We start from the raw sequence: 22,297 nt of genomic DNA, 5'->3' as shown, positions 1-22,297 counted from the left end.
AAGAAAAACAGGTCCAATAAGTTTGTGTTCACTTGATAGACGTCGCACACTCTTCGTAGGACTTTTCAGCAATACACTCAACACAGCTGCTGAGTGTTGCACTTCGTGATCGTCTTAATCGAGGTAAATCATCAAAATTTCCTGTTGCCCTGAATTTGCGGATTAGCTTTGGTGCTGCATTGTCTGTCACCGGCTCGCAATTAGGATGTCGCTCAGTTGAAGACAGCTGTTATTATTGCTGAACTGCGTCCTCCAGCCAAAAGAAAAATTTCGATTGTTTCCGCTCGAGTTAGCATCCCGTCCTACATACAAGAGAAAAATAAAAAGACAGTCATTTTACATCCATACAATGTTACACACATAACAAAATTTAAGTCTAAAAGATAACATAATCTATCCTAAATCCATTCACAACTTCAAAACCGTTGCAGATTAAAAAAAAAAAAAAAAAAAAACTTTACCGTAGGATTTCTCGGTACTCAGCTAATTCAAATTTAAATTGGGTAGATGCATCAAAGATGCAGGAAAGGTAATGCTATGGTGTCGAAAAACTGATGAGGCCTGTTTTCATTGATGGAACCTTCGATGCTGCACAATATGGAGACATGCTTGAAAACGTTGTTATGCCACTTTTGTTGAACGAGGATGAGAGATTTATTCAATATGGCAAAAAAAAAAAAAAAAAGATTATCGTCCGCCGCCGCATTATGGCCGTAATGTAATCGATGACTTAATGAACAGTTTCCCGGTTGCTGGATAGGTCACCATGGATCAGTTGAATGGCCAGCAAGGTCCCCCGACCTAACTCCGTTGGATTTTTATCTTTGGGGGCACTTTAAAACTATTGTCTACCAGTGTCAAATTAATGACATTGGCCACCTGAAAAGGAGAATCGTTACGGCCTGTGAACAAATATAACAGACTGTGCTTCGCAGAGTGTACAAGCACAGTGTCCACGGTTAAGGAAGTGCATACAACAAAACGGTCGGCATATGGAACGTATCATGTGATTGTAATTACCTCATGTGTGTTAGCTCTCTCTTTTCCTGGTTATTAAAGAATACGTAATACGAGATGTTACAAAGTTTGTTTTTTACTTTATCCTTCTATTCGAAACTTCGCGCAGCTCATTTCACAGCATTTAACGCATAACGTATCCTAAATCTATTCACAACTTCAAAACTTTTGCAGATTTTGAAGAATTACCTTACCGCTGGGTTTCTCTTCCAACGAGGATGTTGTTTAATATGTCATACGACCATCTTGCTATTTAAAATTAACAACTTGATAGCAAGATGGCGGACGACAACCTTAACCACGTCATAATGTTTCCCCCTCCCACCAACATTGATTTCAATTGACTTCGGATCGAATGCATTTACAGTTTCCCAAATATTTAGCCCGGTCCGGACATTATATTTAACTTGAAAAAATATATAGTTTTTCAATTATTTCGAACATTTGGACATTTTCCAATATGGCGAACGAAGAAGTTATGGGATTTTATTATGTCATTTAAATAATCTTTGTCAACATCTATGTTAAATTTCAACTTGTTAATAATTACTTCCTACGTTCAATAAAATTTTAAATCAGCTTGGCGGTAGTTTTCGGAATTTTCGAATTTAGAGCTAAATATTTCTAAAACTATGCGTTTTATGAAAAATTGTTTCTCTCTCTATATATAAAAAAATATTGTTATCTATGTTCTATGAAACGACACTAAGCTTATCTCTGTATGTTTAACCATAGCGAAAATATTGCTATTTTTATCTGAGTATTGTTTATTTGACACTTCTAGCAGCCATTTTCCAATATGGCGGGCGAAGGTCAGGTGGGACTCCAGCGGACTTTTAGTATGTTGTTTAGAACATTCCCAACATCTGTACCAATTTTCAGCTTGTTGCTAATTTGTTCCTTACTTTTTGGTAATTTGACTGCACTATAAGTGGATTGGCTATAACTCGTGCTGTCTATGCGTGAGTTCGCGGATTCATCCTCAGTCGATATATCAAACCATATCTCACTTTAAACAATATGGATCTTGTTGCATATAGCCCACTGGATAAAAAATTATTTGGTCTAGGAATTAATTCGTACGGGTGGACAAGAGATGGCGCAACGAACGGAGCGTCCCACAGTTCCGTGTATCCACACATGTGTTGCAAACCCCTGTCATCGCGTATCGTTCGTAGTATAGGGCAGTGGATTAAAGCGTCAACAACACCAGTTTGTAGTTAAGTGAACATGGCGCAATTTGTGCCTGATAAAGTGTTTTTGCGGGGTGATCTTATATTCCGCATACGAGGTAGTTATGAATCTGTTATTTCACTGCAAATATTGTATCTCAGTCTGCGTTGAGATAACGAATGGTATAGAAAATGTTTGTAACACTTTTATTGGATAGTAAAATTATTATTGTGTTTTTATATAGAAATATAGAGTTCGTTACACATTTTAAAGTACCGGTTGACAGCTCAAACTGAGTATATGTTTTAATTTGATGCTCTTTCTCTTTTCAAGGTTTTACTCTGACGTAATCTAAATTTTCTGTTCCTACTGTCATCTAATTCTACCTTCAGTTTCAAAGGAAAGTGGATACCAAGTTATACGTGTAGTAGTAGTAGTAGTAGTAATAAAACCTTTTAAACATACTTTCCTTGGATAATTTCTAAACTGTATGGAAAAATGTTGAGAGGTTGAATCCTTAAGTATTTGCTTTACAGAATCAGGTTTCAAAATACGTTGGCAACATGCTTTTTGAAGAATTAAAATGACTGGGAAAAGGATAAGATATGTATATTGGATTCTAACTCAAAATTGTGTACTGTTCAAACAACTTTCAATATAGCACTTTATCAGAGGTATCACTTTTCCACATGTCTCCCTTGTATACACCTTGTATGAGTCCATCCAAGGGCAATTGTTCCATTATCGTACATATAACTTAAGAAGGCAAAAAATTTGGGTAAAGATAATTTCAATATATTTTTTGGTCAATATCTGAGACGAGACCGGGAATGATAAATGACTTGTTTCGGCATCGTCTCGAATTACAAGTGTCTGTCTCGGTCTCGCCTGGAGTAAGTCTCGGTATCGTCTCGATTTATAAACGCCCGTCTCGACTTCGGTATTGTCTCAAACTTTCGATACGAGACAAGTCTCGGTCTCGGTACGATCTCTATGCATTATCCTTAATATTCTGCGTTGTCTTTTGTGCTAACGATGGACATAGTTGGAGGTGATAGAATCCCCTACTGAAAGAGGTAGGGAGTCAAAAGAGGATGCCAGTTTGCTAAATATGTTAATGACACGCACCATTGAGCCCAGGAGTGTGCATGGTACACTGATGTCGAAAATTATTGTCGCATGTCTATAAATATGCTGTTGTAGGAATATAATTTGATAACGAATTCGCCCGGTATTTCTTATAATGTTATAATGTGTATAATCGGCAAAAACATGTATGTGGCAAATTTCATGTCAAAAGAGCAGTAAATAAGAACAATAAAACGAAAATAAAATTTTCTTGTCCAATTAGCAACATTTTGTTTTACTCATTCTAATTTTCGTATTTATAATTTTTTTTCCTATGAAATTTACCACAAATATACATTTCTCGATTATACACATAGTATCAGTATTAAAAGTACCCTGCAAAATAATTATCTAATTAATTTGATAATTATTTTTCAGGGTACTTTTAATATAATTATATTCTTACAAGAAGACAGTTATAGATATGAAACAATTATTTTGGACATGAGTGCACCTCACCAATGTGTCGAAGAGGGCAGTGAGGCAGCTTATTGTAGCCGCGCCTAGCGGGCAATTAATGGTGTGCGTCATATGGGTGATTAATGAAAGCGAATGATTGTGATAGAAAGTAATTGTATGAGAAACGGGAGAACCTCGAGATATTCCGAGGACACGATTTTTTGCACCACAAACTTTTATGACCTAGGATCGCAGCAGAGACTCCTAGATCCGGACGTAAGCGCTCTAGTGTTGAACCACCGTGCCTTTTCCACTTCCGTTTATCGTTCCTTACCAACAGAAAAACAAATAAGTTGGGAACCTACAGTTTAATACGAGATCCTAACGTTTCCCACCCTCTGGGAATCAAACCCAGTCCCCCAGTGGCGTATATAGGGGGGTGGCTTCCGGGCTTAAGCCCCCCACGAAATCTTACTTAGTATAGTAAAGTAAATGAAATATCTTGCAGAATTTTCACATTTCCAGGCAAAGCCCCCCCCCGAAAGTTAGCAAAGCCCCCCCCCCCGAAACAAAATCGTAAATACGCCACTGCCAGTTCCATATCAGAAGAAGAGAACGCTTACAATTTAGCTTCATTCGAGGGTTCTTTTCATCAATTCGTACCCTTGAGTAATATATGATGTGAAAGCATATCTGAGGCCACGGTGGCACAGTGGTAGACCGTTCACCTCTGGTCCCTGGTTCGATCCCAGCTCGCCTGCTCGCGACAAGTGGACTTAGTGGTGGACAGACACCGTGTGCGTTGGTTTTCTTGGAGTTCTCCCGTTTCCTCCCACTTCCTTCATTCCACCTTTCATTCATTTCTCATCATCACCGTCTCCTTTACCCTATCGAGCATATCCGTGGGACGTAAACCTGAAAGATTTCACTTCACTTTTTCAAAGCATATCTGTAGTATTTTGCATACGATACGACGCTATATCTAATCCACAAAACTGAGTCTATGTGCAGCTTTTAAAGAAATATTTAGTTCAAAGTTGTATTCTTAATTCAGACAGGCAACAAGAATATAATACACTTAAAACTAGTGTTAAGAAATGAGAACCACTTCGATATGGTAAATTGGTCATGGATTTCACTTGTTCTTTCGAGGACCTTTTTCATTTCGTAATTGAAGAGTAACAGACGGTCTTCCGTAAAAGTTACTAATGATACACAAACGTTTTGAGCGAAGAGAAGTTTTTTTTAGAATAAGAGATAGAAAAACGTTACATAAGTTCACATTTTCTTTCTTATTTCAGAGCCCTTTTATTATTCATCTTCACCGATGTATACTTGTTTCCTTTTCAACTGTATTACATAAAATGTATGGATTAAGGAGTAGATTTCTGTATATTTTCTCTTGGGTAAACAAAACCGTATGTCTCGAGCAACAAACTTCACTTGGTTTTACATAACAGGTTTATGTGCTTGTGGAAGCCACTCGTGTATGTGAGAAAAGCTTTCTACGTTAAATATTAGCTTTTAAGTTGATTGTATGTTTGGTACTATTCTTAGACAAGAGTATGAAATATGATAAAAACTTCAGTAGCTTTGGACTTCCAAACTATGTTATGCAATTTCATGGAAAGTCAAACAATGTCCGTTTGTCTGTCTATCGACACGTGTCAAAATAAAAACGGTGAGAGAGAACGAGAAATACTTTTCTAGTATGGATTCAGCTTCACAAAGATAGATTCATGACAATAAAAACGGTGAGAGATAAGGAGAAATACTTTTCTGATATGGATGCAGCGCCACAAAAATAGACTCATCAGAATAAAAACGGTGAGAGATAAGGAGAAATACTTTTCTAATATGGATTCAGCTTAACAAAATAGATTCAACAAAACAAAAGTGATAAAGAGATAGTGAGAAATACTTTTCTGATATGGATTCAGCGTCACAAAAATAGATTCATCAAAATGACAGGGTAAGAGATAGTGAGAAATATTTTCTCATATGGATTAAGTATCACAAAACAGATTCATCAGAACAAAATCGGTGAGAGAGAGCGAGAAACACTTTTCTGATATGGATTCAGCTTCATAAAATAGATTCATCAAAACAAAAGTGATAAGAGATAGTGAGAAATACTTTTCTGATATAGATTTAGCGTCACACATGAATTCAGCGTTACTAGAATAGATCCTATATCAACCTTCAAGTTTTGATATTCCCAAAATTTTATTGTTCCATTTGCTATGTCGTTTGTTTAGTGTTCTTGTTTAGTGAGAGTGATTTTAGTGACGTATCGCTGCTGAAGATCCCGGCGCCAGAAATTTTGAAATGAAGTAATTGGGGAAAATAATGTTTCTCATAACTTGGGTGTATTATAGGTCTATCTTCCGTTGTACAGCTTGTACAAAATCTTTTTGTAATTCAATTTGAAATCACTTGCTTTCAATTCATTAAATATACGCAATCTGGCCAATCTGTAGAGGTTCAGTTCATCCATTTTCGTGTCGGAGATGACTGCTTCATCATCACAGAGAAACATCTATTTTTTCCCAAGTTAGATGTTTGACCTTGGTTGACCTATCATCGATCTTGAGAAGCGAAAGAATGGAAAGGACAAGGTCAAAGTGGGCGCGAAATATTACCTGTTATAATACTTGGTAATATTTTCTAGTTTGTAGTAATAATATGCTGAAAAAAGATTATTGGTTTAATATATTGACAAAGAAATATTGCTGTCGAATCGTCTTATTGGAAATAGTACAAAGTAAGTTATATTTTCCCTTCAGGAAGGGGCGCACTTAGGGATGCGCACGAGACAAGATTTGAGGCTGTCTCGTCTCGAAAATGTGCTGTAAAAGTGATGTATCGACTCGAAAAATGTATTCTTTTCTATTGGAAGAGCTGTGTCTCGACTCGAATTTTGTCAGGAAAATTCTGTCCCGACTCGTCTCGTGCGCATCCCTTGCACGCTCCTTCTGGATCCACCACTGACTTCACTTAATAAATAATATGTAACTGACCATCTATTAAATATAAACACGTATTTAATATGTGTATTACAAATAACTGTCATAAAACCCCTCGTATTCCTTCATGTATAAATTATGATGATGTAACGTTTCTTTCAGGTAGGTTTTTGGGAGGGCAGTGCACCCTCCCCTCCCGGGGAGATAAACTTAATATGCACTAGAATAGTACCAGCAGTAGGAGATAAATAGTCTCAGAATAAATAAATTAATAAATAACATTTTAATATTGCTACTTTACAAATGTTCTTAGTTTGTGCTGAAGTTATTGTTTACAAATATATATATATATATATAATGTTAGGTGGTACGTACCTTGTGTTTGTAACTGCCAATCTTCAACAGGTAGCAATTGAACGTTTCGTTGCGCGTACTTCAGATAAATGAAGGTAAGTAACTGTAGGTTTTGATAATACGTAGTTTTAGAGATAATGCTTTCCCCCCTCCCCCTCCCCCTAGCATATGTTTTCGGAAAGAAACACTACTTATGATCGTACACAAAAGTCAGTAAAACCAGTCAATCAGCACTTCGATGTGTACCGATGCTCAATAAATGCTAACTATGAGCTTGTTCTTTATAATTTAAAGACATTCAATTTGGACGTAAATACCGGTATTTCTTACTGCTGTCACATAAATTTCTTATATTGCTTGAATATGTCTTGAATGTCGCATCTTGCACACGTAATATATGTCGTTACATAATTTTTCTTCTGAATAAATGTCAACCATTTTTTTAAAAAACGAATACGATCTACAGTGATGCTATTACTTGAAGATACTTTAAAATAAAAATAAATATTTTGTATAATATTGACATGGTATACTTATTGCTCGACCATTGCTTATGGTGGTAAATTTAGTTACATTTCTGAATGTTTTAGGTATTATGAATACGAAACGAAAAGTAAATTCATGTGTAAACAGGTTTTGAGTGTCCTGGACTTCCCTTACAGCAATATCACAATGATAGACTTGTTGTGCACGTCCAAACTTCAATTATACCATCAAACGCGAATTTCACCTACAGTATATGTTTTCAAAGCAATTTACGTCATTTTAGTCGTGCTTTTAGTTACAAAATTGCAAAGAAAATGAAATGAAATGAAATCTGTAAGTTTTACGTCCCACGGTTATGCCGGTTAGGCTAAAGGAGACGGTGATAATGAGAGATGAGTGAAATGGTGGAATGAAGAAAGTGGGAGGAAACGGGAGTACCCCGAGAAAACCCACGAGCACGGTGTTTGTCCACCACAAAGTTCACTTGGCGGGGGCGGGGATCGAACCCGGGACCCCAAGCACCAGAGGTGAACGCTCTACCACTGAGCCACCGTGCCCCCAAAATTGCAAAGAGTCATTATTATTTGCAAAAAAAAAAAAAAAGAAAGTTTCGCTTATGTCAATTTCGCTGTAACTATATGTTCATAATCTCTATAGACGTTTTAACTGAGTGATTGGCCAACGTTTAGACCAAACTGCTTAAACTGGAAACTCGAAATTTGGACAGTACACAATATTTGTGACGTACACTACGTACATTAAGGAAGGATTTTTGGAAATTGGACATCGAAGTACAATGGGGATTGCAATCAATGATGAGTTCAGGATGTGGCCTGGGGGTATGTCACCCTCCCGGGCATATGACGATCGTGCTTAACGTGAGTTACCAGTATTTTCGCAGTGCTATTTTCATCTTCCGTAAATTGAATTCCCCCGGGGGATAAAAATCTTCCGTAAACATCACTGATTGTAATAATTATTACGGTAGCCTATAATAACAAGTCAGGTCCGTATCCAGGGGGGTATAGGGGGCCGCGTCCTAAAATTTTACTGCCCCTGTAAAATTTTCACGGTGGGCTTGTAAATGAACTATAATATGGTTGGATTCGTCCCTCCTAACTTCCACCGGCCCCCCCTACATTTTTGGGCTGGCTTTTAGCCTGTAACAAGTCCATATCTCAGAATCCTTTTAAGCTTAGAAACATGGAATTTGTTATTTAGACTTATCATTTTAAAAAAATAAACACGTGTTTTAGTGGTTTTTGATGTTTGACTTAGATAGAAAGGAAAAGAGATGGGGTGGGTCAATAAAATGTCCATTGGAGGTAATCGAATTGCGAAGCGAGTTTAGATAATGTAGGTTGGCAACATTGCGTCACTGCTTATGGTAAGTATTCTGTGTGTAACTGAGAAACTAGAATCCCCATTCTTCGCGTGGGGAGAATACGTTTCATTTTGGAAGTAAAGGACTGAATTTGGATTTAAACTACGTCGGAAGTGCCAATGTTTGTCCCCTTTCCCAACCCTAAGTTGCACCGTCAAAGTGAAATGAGAAAACACATCCAAGGTTCGAAAACTCATCTATGTTGAAAATTTGATCAAGATCGGTCGGGTGGTTCAAGAGTTAATGAAGTCACAAACATAGTCATATAGTGGTGAATCCAGGAGGATCAAGGGAGGGGCTAAACCATAGTTTGCCGTTTTATTCAGTGTAAAACAGGATAGAAACCCATTTTATCCAGTGTATACCTAAGCGTCAAGGGGGGGACTATAGGCGCAGATCCAAGGAGGGGCTATAGGGGCTCTATATATATATAATAGAGAGAGAGAGAGAGAGAAAACTACACAAGAAATTTAATACCAGTATACAAAATAGACAACGGATAGACAAGTTAAAAAGAAACTACTAGAAAGTGTAACACTTAAACTAGTTCCAGAAAATACAATGTACTATTTTGCAGACTAAATATTGCTTTTGTAAGTCAACAGCCATCTTGCTTCATTATCACATCACGGATTTTAATCCGCTTTCGCTCATCCTCACTGAAGGCTTCCAAGCATCTCCTTAAGCACTGCCACATGAATGCTAGAATAATAATTTTAAAATGCCGAATATTTTTGTCACTGTTACAAACTTCTGTAAATGGTAGAGAAATTTAAAAATAAATAAGTAAGAGTCAGCTCTGGACCAGAAAAGTACACCATTTATATCCTACATACATATATATGAATTCGTGTCACCGTACAAACTAAGTAACTCAAAAGTGATATGAATGTGAATCTAGCAGGGCCATATTTAACGTTTTAGCCGTCCTCTCAATATCAATTAATCCGGGATTGAAAAATTGATACAGTGAAGTGAATAATGATAATTGAAGTGGAAAAATGAAATAAATATAATTAACTAATATATAAATTAACGGTTTCAGGTAATAAAATTATGATTAATCTGTCTTGATGAAGGCAGAACTTGTCTGAGGAAATTTATTGTCTCGGGGCATGGCTCATATTAGCTTATGCGTAAATACGGCTCTGCTTATAGGCTAAAGGAGAATAAATGAGAAGAAGAGGATTAACGAAAATAAATTATAAGGAAGAAATTGGTGGACTGAAAATGTGGGAGAAAACATGAGAAGCTTGAGAAGTGGGCACTCTGTTGTCTACCACAAACTCATATGATCTGAGAGCGACCCTCGCATCAGAGGTGACCAGTGTATATTAAAGTAAATTCACTGTGAACATTGATGAATATGAACGATGAACGTCATGAATGTCTACTATCGCACATTATATATATATATATATATATATATATATATATATATATATATATATATATATATATATATATATATATATATATATATATATATATGTGGTGTGTGTGTGTGTGTGTGTGTGTGTGTGTGTGTATGTATATATATATATACAGGGGCGGATCCAGGATATGGTCAAGGGAGGGGCTGAACCATATTTTGCCGTTTTATCCAGTGTAAAGCAGGATTGAAGCCCATTTTATCCAGTGTATATCTGAGCATCAAGGGGGGGGCTATAGCCCCTATAGCCCCCCCTTGGATCTGCCACTGTATATATATATATATATATATATATATATATAATGGCGAATCCAGTATTTGATCAAGAGAGGGGCTAAACCATTGGTTGCAGCTTTATCCAGTATAAAGCAGGATTGAAGCCCATTTTATCCAGTGTATACCTGAGCGTCAAGGGGGGGCTATATATATATATATAGGGCCGGCTTTAGGGGGGTGAAAAGGTGCACGTGCACCCCCTTCGTTGTAAATATACACTATCTAAAATGAGAAGCTAGGAGTGAAAATAGCAACCCTTTCCGAAAATGTCTGCCATCATGTTTCCGTTTGGGGCTTAAAAGAAAGCAGAGTCTTGGAAAAACAATAGTTTAAGTCGATTTTCTATAGGTTGAAGAAAAAGGATTCACCAAGTAAAACAATATAATATTTGTCAAATAGGAAAGAAAAACAGAACCCATTAGGAGAGAACATTTTTTTCCTGCATATCACCTCTAACCCTCTTTAAAATATTTTCCTCCGTTCTATGCATCAGTGTTGTCAGGGGTGAAGAATATTGTCACATGTCACTTTGAAGAGTTTCAGTATGATTGGTTATTTTGGTAGTTATCGGTGCATTCCCCCTTAGACAATCCTAGATCCGGCCCTATATATATTTAAAAAACAAAATAGGTCTAAAAGGGTTTAACAGAAGAGTAGGATAGGATAAAGTAGAGTAATGTAAAGTCGGTTTACCTTAGGGTTCGGAAGTTTGGACCCATTTTGTTTAAATTAATAGAGTGCCAAGTTCTCGTCTCTACGTAAGGATACCAATTGGACTATCTCTGTACTCCTGCAGCCATGTTCCGAATACAAATGCTTGTTACTTTCCCTCCACTTGCCTAATAGTTCCATGATTATATCTGTTTATAAAAATAATAAACAAGTTCCAGTATCCTTTCATATTATCAAGTACACAAACGAGCAAATTATCAATTTCTTCCTGGTAAATTTTCAAAATTTTGCTACGAACAAACGACCAACTTTGGAACTTAATCCTGTATATAGCCCTATATAATTTACAGGGTGTCCGAAAAGTCCTTCCCTGATTACAGAAATTGATAACTCAGGCTAGAAATAAGATAGAAATATGAAACTGGTGTTGAATTGTTTACAAACTATAAAAGTTTTGGTCACATTAGTACACTTCCACATGAGCACCCTTGGTAGCACGTAGCACATGTAGGCGATATTCAATTTCCATCCACACATTAGCCAACATCACTGGAGGGATCGATGCAACGACTGTGGTTATTCGTTGCTGCAGGGTTTCAAGATCTGGTACACGTCTTCGGTAGACCTCATCCTTGACATAACCCCATAAAAAGAAGTCTAATGGGGTTATGTCAGGAGAGCGTGGAGGCCAAGCTGTTGGTCCATCACGACCAATCCATCGCCCAGGAAATGTCCTATCGAGACAGGCACGGACGTCCAAACCCCAATGAGGTGGTGCACCGTCTTGCTGAAAAACGACATCTGGGCGATACTGAAGCAGCTGAGGAACAGCATACAGCTGCAACATATCCAGGTACACTGCAGATGTGATGGTATCCTCAGCGAAGAAGAATGGCCCGATAATTCGATCGTGCAATAACGCGCACCAAACATTCACCTTTGGACTGCCTCTGGTGAACTCCCTGACCTCCCTGGGGGGTTCTGAACCCCAAATGCGTACATTATGGCGATTCACTACTCCACTGACAAAGAATGCCGCTTCGTCGGAAAAGGCAATTCGTCTGAGATAACCATTATCTTCCGCAATACGTGATAGCATTTCGACCGCAAAGTCATATCGACGTGTACCGTCGTCGGGCAACAAGGCCTGAACGAGTTGCACTTTGTAAGCACGAAACAATAAACGTTTGTGTAAAATGTCTTTGATAGAGCGTTTTGGCATCTGTAATTCACGTGAGGCCCTGCGCAACGATTTCTTAGGACTTCTCAGAAAAGACTGCCGCACAGACTCCACCGTGTCTGCTGAGGTTCTTGGTCGACCAGACCTCGGAAGGTCAGCAACCGACCCTGTGTTCTTGAACTTCTCATACCAGGCTTTAATGCTCTTGACATCAGGTGGAGTCCTCCCAAATGTTGTCTGGAACTGTCTCTGCACCGTGGTTGGTGATCGTGTCTCATGGTACCACAGGACACACTGTGCCTTCTCCTGGTTGGTTGCATGGCTTCTTGGGCTTCTTACTTACGTACTACAAACCTAAAACAAACAAAATTGAGACTTGGTAAAACAGAACAAACCTAACACAGACAAAAACTTTTGTAGATTGTAAACAATTCAACACCAGTTTCATATTTCTATCTTATTTCTAGCCTGAGTTATCAATTTCTGTAATCAGGGAAGGACTTCTCGGACACCCTGTAGATTGATTCTTCTTCCAATCAATGTTGCAAATCACCGCTAGTGGTAACATTACTTAATGGTAGGCAGGGGCGGATCCAGGGGGAGGCGATCGGGGCGATCGCCCCCCCCCCCCAGAAGTTCGTCCTGGATCCGCCCCTGATGGTAGGTAACTGGGATCTAGGTGTGTATCTAAAAATACATGTAACTTCCAATTGATATGAAAGAAAAATGTAAATATCAGCGCCGTAACTTAGGTTTTTTTTCTGGGGGGGGGAAACATTAATACGCGTATTTGGGCCCCCTAGAAAAGTGTTTCTAATTCTTGGGCCCCTCATTCCATCTTTCTTTTACTCTATATGAGTCCCGCGGAACCTGTGGGCCCTCCCGCACGGCAAGGTCTGCTGGGTCGTTAGTTACGTCCCTGCGCCCGTTCCATACATGACAAATTAATTAAAGGGACAATATTGACAAATCTCAAATTCATACGAATAAATAATAGTAGACATTTTTTACTGAAATGGGCCCACGACTTATCTTTGTTTTATTGACCCTTTGTGTGCTGTTTTGTTTATGTAATGTAGTGAACCTGTTTGATGCTTCATTTATAATTTCATGTTCGTATCGTATATAGAGTAAGACATTTTTTCTTAAAATGGGCCCCTCTCAAGCGGCGGGGACCTTCCCTGGGGGGCAGTTGCCCTCCCTGCCCCCCACAAGTTACGGCCCTGGTAAATATTATATAGAAGAATAAATCTGTATAATAATAATGAATGAGGGATGTTCCAGATTCATCCACCACTTTCATCGCCCATCATTTTAATCAATTTTACACAAATTAGTACAAAACTATTCATAACAAAGCTCAGTTATGTAGCTGACCGGAGCCAAGGTCCAGACCTGAAGATATAAAACCTCAATTGAGGTTAAGAAGAGAAGAATAAATATTTGAATTACCATGATTGGGCTTGTAAAAATGTCTGAATAAGATTACAGAGCATTAATGGATTAAACGAAAATTGTTATCGTTTGGAATGAGCATAGAGTCAGACGCATTAAAAGAGGTTTGTATTTTTGCGTGTTACCCTGTTTTAAGGAAGTATACTGACATTAATGATATATTCACTTATTTATCAGGAGATTTAATGTTACCGAGGGAGGAGCTGCATTCCTCGATGCAGATTCACTTTAGGAGGGCTTTATCATTTTGTGTATAATTACAGCGCCCAGACATGCATGAAACTACAGTGCAAAAACATACTCCAACTTGTGCTAGATGCACGGGTAAAAGTGAGGGGAAAACCCGGGAATGTCGTCTACTCACTTCCTGAAAATATCTGTATTGTCCTCCCACTTTCTAAAAACATTAGAATGGGCAAAGATAGGCACGGGGACGGTGTGACGTCATGCATCTTTCTACCTTTTCAGTTCCACTTTTACCCTTGGGTCGCTGAAACGAATGCTATCTAACCACGCCATGACAGGGCGAAGCTAATGGACCCACATGGTAGCGCACAAGTGAGTCCATATGGAAAAGCCGTGTGAGCAACGGTGGTTATATGAGTAAGTGAGAGTGTCAAAAATAAATAAGGTCAATGTTCCGTTAAGGGGGTCCAGTGTCTTTGATACCACTTCTTTCTATTGATTTTCGTTTGATTACATAATATAGGCCTAACGTTATATTATGTTCTGTTAGGTTAGGTTAGCTTAGGTTAGCTTAAGGGGGTCCAGTGTAGTTTTGGACCCCCTTAACGGAACATGGACCATAAATAAATAAACACTTGACATATTTCTCCTGTATATTTTTTCTACTGTCATATAAGAAGAAAGAAAACATTACACTTGAGTTCATCATGGCTTCTTATGCTCTATTAAGTGGTTACAAATATACACTTTGGATTGTCATGGAATATTATACACATGTCAGGGGTAAGATTCCCATACATTTTGATTACTTATACGTTGCTCTGGTGGGAAAAAATAAAAGTTTCTTCTGTAAACTTTACTAATCTATGCTTACCTAAACTAATATAGCACCTACTTTAGGTACATACAAAAAGAATTTTAAGATAATAATATCATCAGTCTTAGTTTTGTATAAGAAAATTACTTAATTAACTGCATCATTTTATACAAATAAGATATTTTTTATTTATTTACTTGTTTATATATTTTTCTACCTTAGGAACTATATCAATTCATGGTTTCTTCAGAAAATACAAAATGTTTAAAAACTACGCTTTACAGATACTAAACAGTCAAAAGAAAACCAACATAAGAGCAATTACACTAAAACAAGACCCTGAATAAGTTTTAAACATTAATTATAGTTCAAAATCCTCTTGCTCGATACATATTAATTTTTAACCTTCGACTTACGCAGAAATATCTATTTGAAATAGAATAGGTGGTTACGTAACAAAAGTTTACACTTTTATTTTAAAATTTGAATTTGACATTTGTTTAATAAGATTTGGAATTTTATTATGTAATTTTATTCCTATGTGGTGTATCGAGTTTTGACTTTTTTGTTAACCTAAAGTTTTGTATATGAATATAATCAATGGTTCTCATATTGTATTGATGTAAGTCGGAATTTATTTTAAATTTTCTCGTATTTGTATGTACAGGGTAGCCCAAAAGTAGGTATACAGTTCCGTACTAACCAGCTCATTGTGTTTAATATAATTTCTTATTGTTATCAAACAGGTAGGCCTAGCTTCTTTATTATTAGTTCTTAATGTCTTTTTACTTATACCTTAAGCTTGAAACAGCCGAAGCAAATAAACCCATAAGCTAGAATGTTATACTTGATCAATGCAAGGATGTATACCTACTTTCCGGCCATCCTGCATATATTACGATGTTTCGAGAACATATGTAGGGCCTACACGATAATGTAATATATCCAGTCACCGATAGAGTGGTCTGCTGGATATATGAAAGCTAACTGATAACATTATTATTATTGTTTGCATTTTAAACACTTTTATTGTATGGCGGAAATTACCTCAGAAAACAAATCCGTAAGAAACTAGCCAAAATACGTAGTTTTTAATGTCTTGAATGAAAATCTTATTGAGTTTCCGTATGAGGTAAACTTTCGTGCTTAGTTTTCTCACCAAGCCATTGATATGTTCCTTCTAGGTTAGGTTCTAATCTAGTATCAATCCCAAGAAATTATATGTATCAGACATATGTATAAGCTCCCCATCTAAATTAACGTCATGGATATTTACAGAATTAATTTTTCCGACATTGAAATTTTTTGTTTTTGTTTTCGCTGTATTTATGTTAAGTTGGTTCACTTTTACCCATTTTGTGAGTTGAGTGGTCAAGTTATCAAATCTTTGTTCTTCAAAACAAGGGCTATTTGAGATTTTAACCAAAATACTTTAACATATATATATTATGGAACCAATTATTGATCCTTGTGGGACTCCGTGTTTAATGTGCCTTATCTGATTTGGATTTTCCTATTCTATTATATTGTGCTAGATTAGTTAAATAGAATTGGAACCGTAAGTTAGAGCAAGTTTTCTAATTCCGTAATTATGTAGTTGATTCATTAGAATTTGGTGATAGGACGGTAATTTCCTGGGTTAATAGTTGATCCTTTTATACATGTTGGTCTTATTTTCACAAGTTTAAGATGTTCTTTTCATGTCTCTATTTCAAGAAATGAATTGCATAAATTAGTTAAAGGTCTAAGATGACTTTAACCAAATAATAAGGAATATTGTCGGGTCGAGATATATTTTTTTTAATTTCCTTTGTTTAACAATTGATCTTATTTTTGGCTCTGTGGTGGGTGTCAAGTATATAGATTTAGCGTTAGTGCTAATTTGTCTCTCCAGCTCCTGATCTTTTAAAATATGATCTAGCAACATTGACAGATACTTATTTAGTAGTCTTGCAATGTACCATATATTTGTCATTATTTGGCCAATGCTAATTTAATTTTTGCGGTTCCCATTTTCGGATTTTTTTTTAAATTTAGAGTTTGATTTACTTTTTGTTATAAGGTTTTACTACTTTTATTTTATTACTGCTTTCAGAATATTTTTATATTTATTATAATATTCTGTTAGGTTTAAACTTCTGAAAACCCCCCCAAAATTACACGGAAAACCGCTACACAGCCCTAAAGTAACTATGTGGTGTATAGGCAAAACTGCTCTTGTATGTTCTTAATTTTTCGACGACAGTAATGGAAATGCTGTTTTCGTGAACTTGAAGCGCTATAGCGAAATAATCAACTTCCTCGTCTTGCCTGAATTACGACGAAAACTTATTCCTATTCGCCTTGTGTGTGGTTTCAACACGATGGGGCTATAAGTCACACAGCTAGAGCATGAGTGGTTTTTCTTCGCCCCCTCTTCTCTGGGTGCCTTGTTTCCAGATTTGGGAACATTCATTAACCTTTTTGGTCTCCTGACTTATCAAAGTGCTAGTATTTCTTGTGAGGTTGACTCAAGGCACGTAGGCCCCGTACATTGGGAGACTTGAAGGAAGCTATTCGCATGGAAGTAACCCAAATCAATAACCACGTTGCAAAGAATGAATACCAACTACGAAGAACGTCTTAAGGAATGCATCAGTGATAACGGACACCACATGCCAGATGTTTTCCACAATTGGGCAACCGAGGCTACCGGCGGTAGTCCTGCAACATTAATAAAGTTAATATAACATATATAAATTAATTTAAAATAACACGTTTACAATTTATTATCTTTTTTCATGGTACTAGTTTATCTATATTTTCGCAAACGTGAATACGTCCTAAGGCAGCCTTTAACGCTTAGAACGCAATCCCTCTTGCTTTCGTAAACACTGATGATTTGACAACTCCTGGGAAACCGCAGTCGTCTGCCAGCAGAGAGAAACATGTACAGTAGAAACTCGATTAACCGTCACTCTCTGTTATCCGTCACTGCTTCGGACAGTACTGTACTTTAAATGTGCTGTAATTGACGCCGTGCGCCGTGCAGAGCACGGAATAAAGTGTAAGCGAAATGGACTGAAATAGTCATGCGTCACTTCCGGTCATGCTAGTTTCCACACAAAAACTTGGTACAGTACTGAAACCGTTATGGAGAAAAGCCTGGGCTTGAAACACTCAAGATGCTAGAAATTAAATTCCAAACTGTTGTGAATTGTTTTCAAGACGAACCTATATTAGTGTAACATGGAAGGAATACGGTTTACTCTGGTCCTGTTCAATCATTATAAGTTGTGATGGGTATTTATAAAAATCCATTTTGAAAACAGGAGATGTTGCTTAATTTCCGCTTTTTCCAACGCCGGTTAACCCAGTGCATCGACTGGTTTGAGAGACAAGAGGAAGCGAATACCACGCAGATACTTCTTAGAAAAATACGCAACATTGCCGCACAAAAAGCTCGGCGTTCGAAGAAGCAGAAGAAGATGATAGATTATTTTTAAATGTGTGGTTATTTCACTACCAGTTCAGTGTTACTCTTGTATGCAAGTACAGTACAGTAATTTTAATACAGTATAAACATGTATTATTCACTTGTATAAGGTTATTTATTTCTTCCAGAACCTTTTAAATCTACTTACTGTAGAGGTTTATAACGATATTTCTGTTATCCGTCTATTCGCTTAACCGTCATGGTCCCGGTCCCGAGGGTGACGGTTAATCGAGTTTCTACTGTAACTGCTTGCGTGCCCACGTAGGTTCCTCCGTAACAGTATACTAGCGAGGCACGGAATAGCAACCAAGCACGTTTCCTCTCTGGAACGATTTCTGTAGGGGGAGCGAGTAAATCGAAGTTAAGAACAATGACATAGCAGCCATTTTGGATATATCTGAGAATTTCGGGGCATTATTTCGTAGCGCTTTGCATCAACGCAATGCAAAATTTGTGTTTTACTTTGCGATTCTTGTGATTGTAGTTATAATTACTTATCGCGTTATTTTCATTGAATTGAATCCGCTGATTTTGCGCCAACCATTACGAAATGAGAAACGCAGATAGTATTGAAGGTTGGAGAATGTGTTAACTTCTATTACTCTGATGAGCACTGTGAGTAACATTTAGCGGGAAAATGAAATGCTACGAAGAAAATTATCAACTTTTATTTTTGTTACAAAGTAAATTGATTATAGAAAGATTTTATAAGGCTAAAATCAATACACTAAGGGATTTAAGACCAAATAGCAAAACCACTATACATATTTCGTGATACAAATTGATGAATGAAAAATATTGTATGGGATGATCGGGCACATTCCGTAATCATTTGCGTTAATACAACGCAAAATTTGTTATTAAGGTAGCGATAATGGACATAACAATTATAATGACTGTTTGCATGTTTGCGTTACGTTGCTATACTCAGAATTTTTGCGAAGACTGGTACGGAATGACAATCAACGTCAGTAACCGAGGCGACTTTTGAGGGAAGTGACACTGGTAAAAATTAACATTTTACGAATGCAATCCACGAGAAGTTAATTGCTCAAATGTATGATGGAATTCGTTTATAGTGGAAAGTACTAGTGATCTCAAAACAAAAGTTCAAACAATACACACTAACCTCTTTTTGTTCATTGTTATGCATATTTTGATTAATAATAATAATAATAATAATAATAATAAAAAATGAAATGAAATTTTGAGTTTTACGTCCCACGGTTATGCCGGTTAGGCTAAAGGAGACAGTGATAATGAGTAATGAATGAAATGGTGGAATGAAGAAAGTGGGAGGAAACGGGAGAACCCCGAGAAAACCCACGCACACGGTGTTTGTCCACCACAAAGTTCACTTGGTGGGAGCAGGGTTTGAACCCGAGACCCCTAGCACCAGAGGTGAACGCTCTACCACTGAGCCACCGCGGCCCCAATAATAATAATAATAATAATAATAATAATAATAATAATAATAATAATAATAATAATAATAATAATAATAATAATAATAATAATAATAATATACAAGGTCAGTGGTAGCCCATGCCTTCAAACCAGTATACGCCACTGACTGTAGATTTTGTTCTGAAAAAAATAAAGATTTAATGATTTTTTTTAAAAGACCCTCCTTTGTTCCATCCTCTTGCCTATATATATCGGATATTAGATTATGATCGGATAATAGATTATTACTTGTGATTATGTTAGGTTTTATATGGGTACTATGTTATTGCTTGACTTTAAGGTTTGTTGTAAGAAGAAATTAATTTCTTAGACACTACTACTACTGTAGCATTTCCCACTGGATTAGTGGCTAGCCCATACACACCTTTGTGGCACAGGGTCCTGTGTTTGATTCTTAGTGGGGGAGCATTGACAGTTGAATATATTTTGCTTCCATCTTAAAAATGTAGACCCACGTCTCATAGATTAGATGCTGTATATGAATGCAGACTCCAACAAAATTACTTCTTTGTAAAATAATATGTCTTCTGTAAAATCGCAAACTCTATTCATAGAATGGAACCTAAACTTCATTTCATAATACAGTACAGTAAAGCCCGGATTATCCGCGGAATGGGGTGGCAAGGGCACCGCGGATACTCCGCTCCCAAAAAAAGACTAAAAATGAGGTGCAAGCACGAAAAAAGCTCAGCATAAAAGCTGTTTTATTGTACAAAAAACATAAAACTTTAAAAATACCTTTGCTCTCTGCCTAAATCACTAAAATAAAGAACAGTAATCAATCAAACAAACAACAATAGCAAGAAAAAAAAACAATACTGTGGTGTAAACTTGTCAGTAATTGTTGACCTTCGCACTGTAGGGCCTATTGTACTTATTTTCCTGTTTGTTGATTTTTTTTAAGGATTCGTAATTAGCCTTCCAGTGGTCGCCTGCCGACTCTTCCTTCGCAGTGAACAATGAACGTAATTTACTACCACGCTAATCACTCTTCCCAATTCACGTTTTTCATACCTTAGTGTATGGCTAAAGAAGGATGCGTTGCCGATGTATTACCCCCCGCAGCGAACGCGACCTAGTTGGCTACTCGGTAATTTTACTTTCGCCAGAGTTATAAATCATATTGTGAACCAGTCAGGGTTTCCAGGCCTTACTGCCACACCCTTATTCTCATTCATGCGAATCACGAGAAATTATCCTATTGTGTTACACATATTTTTCTCTGATTAGCTAATTTTTCAGAATTTCCTTGTATTTTTGTGAATTTTGTTATAGACGGACATACTTTATAATAGCAGAGTTCCAATACTCTGCACAAAGCTTCTTTCGAGCAGCTGCTTTTTGTTAAAATCCCCTTGCCTAGCAACGCGTCTTCCCTTTTTTCGTCCTTTCTTTAGACATCTTTTACTTATTTCGAAACAGCATGTAGTCTATTGTTCCGAAACGCACCAAATACGCTCGAGCTGACGTTTTCTGCACGTTTTATTGCTTTCGTGTTTGCAGCGCATTCTGATTTTAACCATTCTAAACCTAGGTGTGAGCCATAAAACCGGTGTTGCAAACGCATTGAATAGCCGTGTACTCACAAGAATCGGCTTCTGCTTATCAGTGTAGAGTTGCACTTCGTAACGTGTACTATTGTTGGAAATATTTGATTTTTACAATGCAGTTTAGTTTTATGTTTTGAACATACATTACTTATTTCTATGAGGAGTATCAGTCCCGTAGCGACTACTTACGAAAAATATTGAGCGCGACTGCAGGAAAGTTAATTTTTTCCCCCGGCACTCGTGGATAATCATGGCTTTACTGTATTTTTCTTTAGGAAGCTTGGTATTCATTGCTTCTTAGATGAAAAGATTCCTCATTACTCAACTAATGTACTGCGATAATGGACGGTTTTTTTTCTCACGAGGTTTAGTTTGATTACGAAATGAGTTTTGTATAGTACGCACAAAAACTCTCTCTCCTGTAGAAATGAATGCTGTTAGTATATAATCTGGGAAGAATAATTTAAAAAAAAAATAAAGAACTAACTTCTTCACCATTTGGAAAATCCGTCTTTTTCTTCTTCAAAAACAAGTTTAATGTTCCAAGGTTATCAACTTGGGCTACGTTGGGGTGATGTTCCTCTAATCTTGTGCCAGAATTAAGTTCGTAATGATAGAGGTATTCCCGTGCAAGAAGACATGTTCCATCAAATTATTCTTTTTTAAGTAGTTGTTGATGTCATAAGATATTTTCGAGTAAATAATGAACAGAAATTTTCAGCCCAGTCACAGATATTTGTAGCAAAGAAAATTACGAAAAGCACCGGATCGATTCTTTTCAGCAGTCATAATAATAAAGAAAATTACGAAAAACATTGGGTCGATTCTTTTCAGCAATCATAATAACAAACAAAATTACGAAAAGCACCGGATCGATTCT

At 37.0% G+C, this 22,297-nt stretch overlaps 1 protein-coding gene across 2 annotated transcripts in view; it reads left to right on the top strand.

Moving 5' to 3' along the window:
* Positions 1–22,297, top strand: part of LOC145694500 (SEC14-like protein 2) — a 146,314-nt gene that overhangs the window by 77,676 nt on the left and 46,341 nt on the right. The window contains exon 1 of one of the 2 annotated variants that reach the window (XM_081770804.1): positions 13,893–14,026. The exons of the other annotated variant lie outside the window; for it this stretch is intronic. Coding sequence (XP_081626930.1) covers positions 13,997–14,026 — 30 coding nt within the window. The 5' untranslated portion in view covers positions 13,893–13,996. Of the gene's footprint in view, positions 1–13,892; positions 14,027–22,297 lie in introns of those variants that run through there. 2 annotated transcript variants of the gene reach the window in all.

This window comes from Thermobia domestica, chromosome 9, assembly GCF_964235325.1.
Source record: "Thermobia domestica chromosome 9, izTheDome1.hap1.1, whole genome shotgun sequence".
In the NCBI taxonomy this organism is placed as follows: Eukaryota; Metazoa; Arthropoda; class Insecta; order Zygentoma; family Lepismatidae; genus Thermobia; species Thermobia domestica.
The sequence above is the reverse complement of the archived record's forward strand: the minus strand, read 5'-3'. Positions and strand labels throughout refer to the sequence as shown.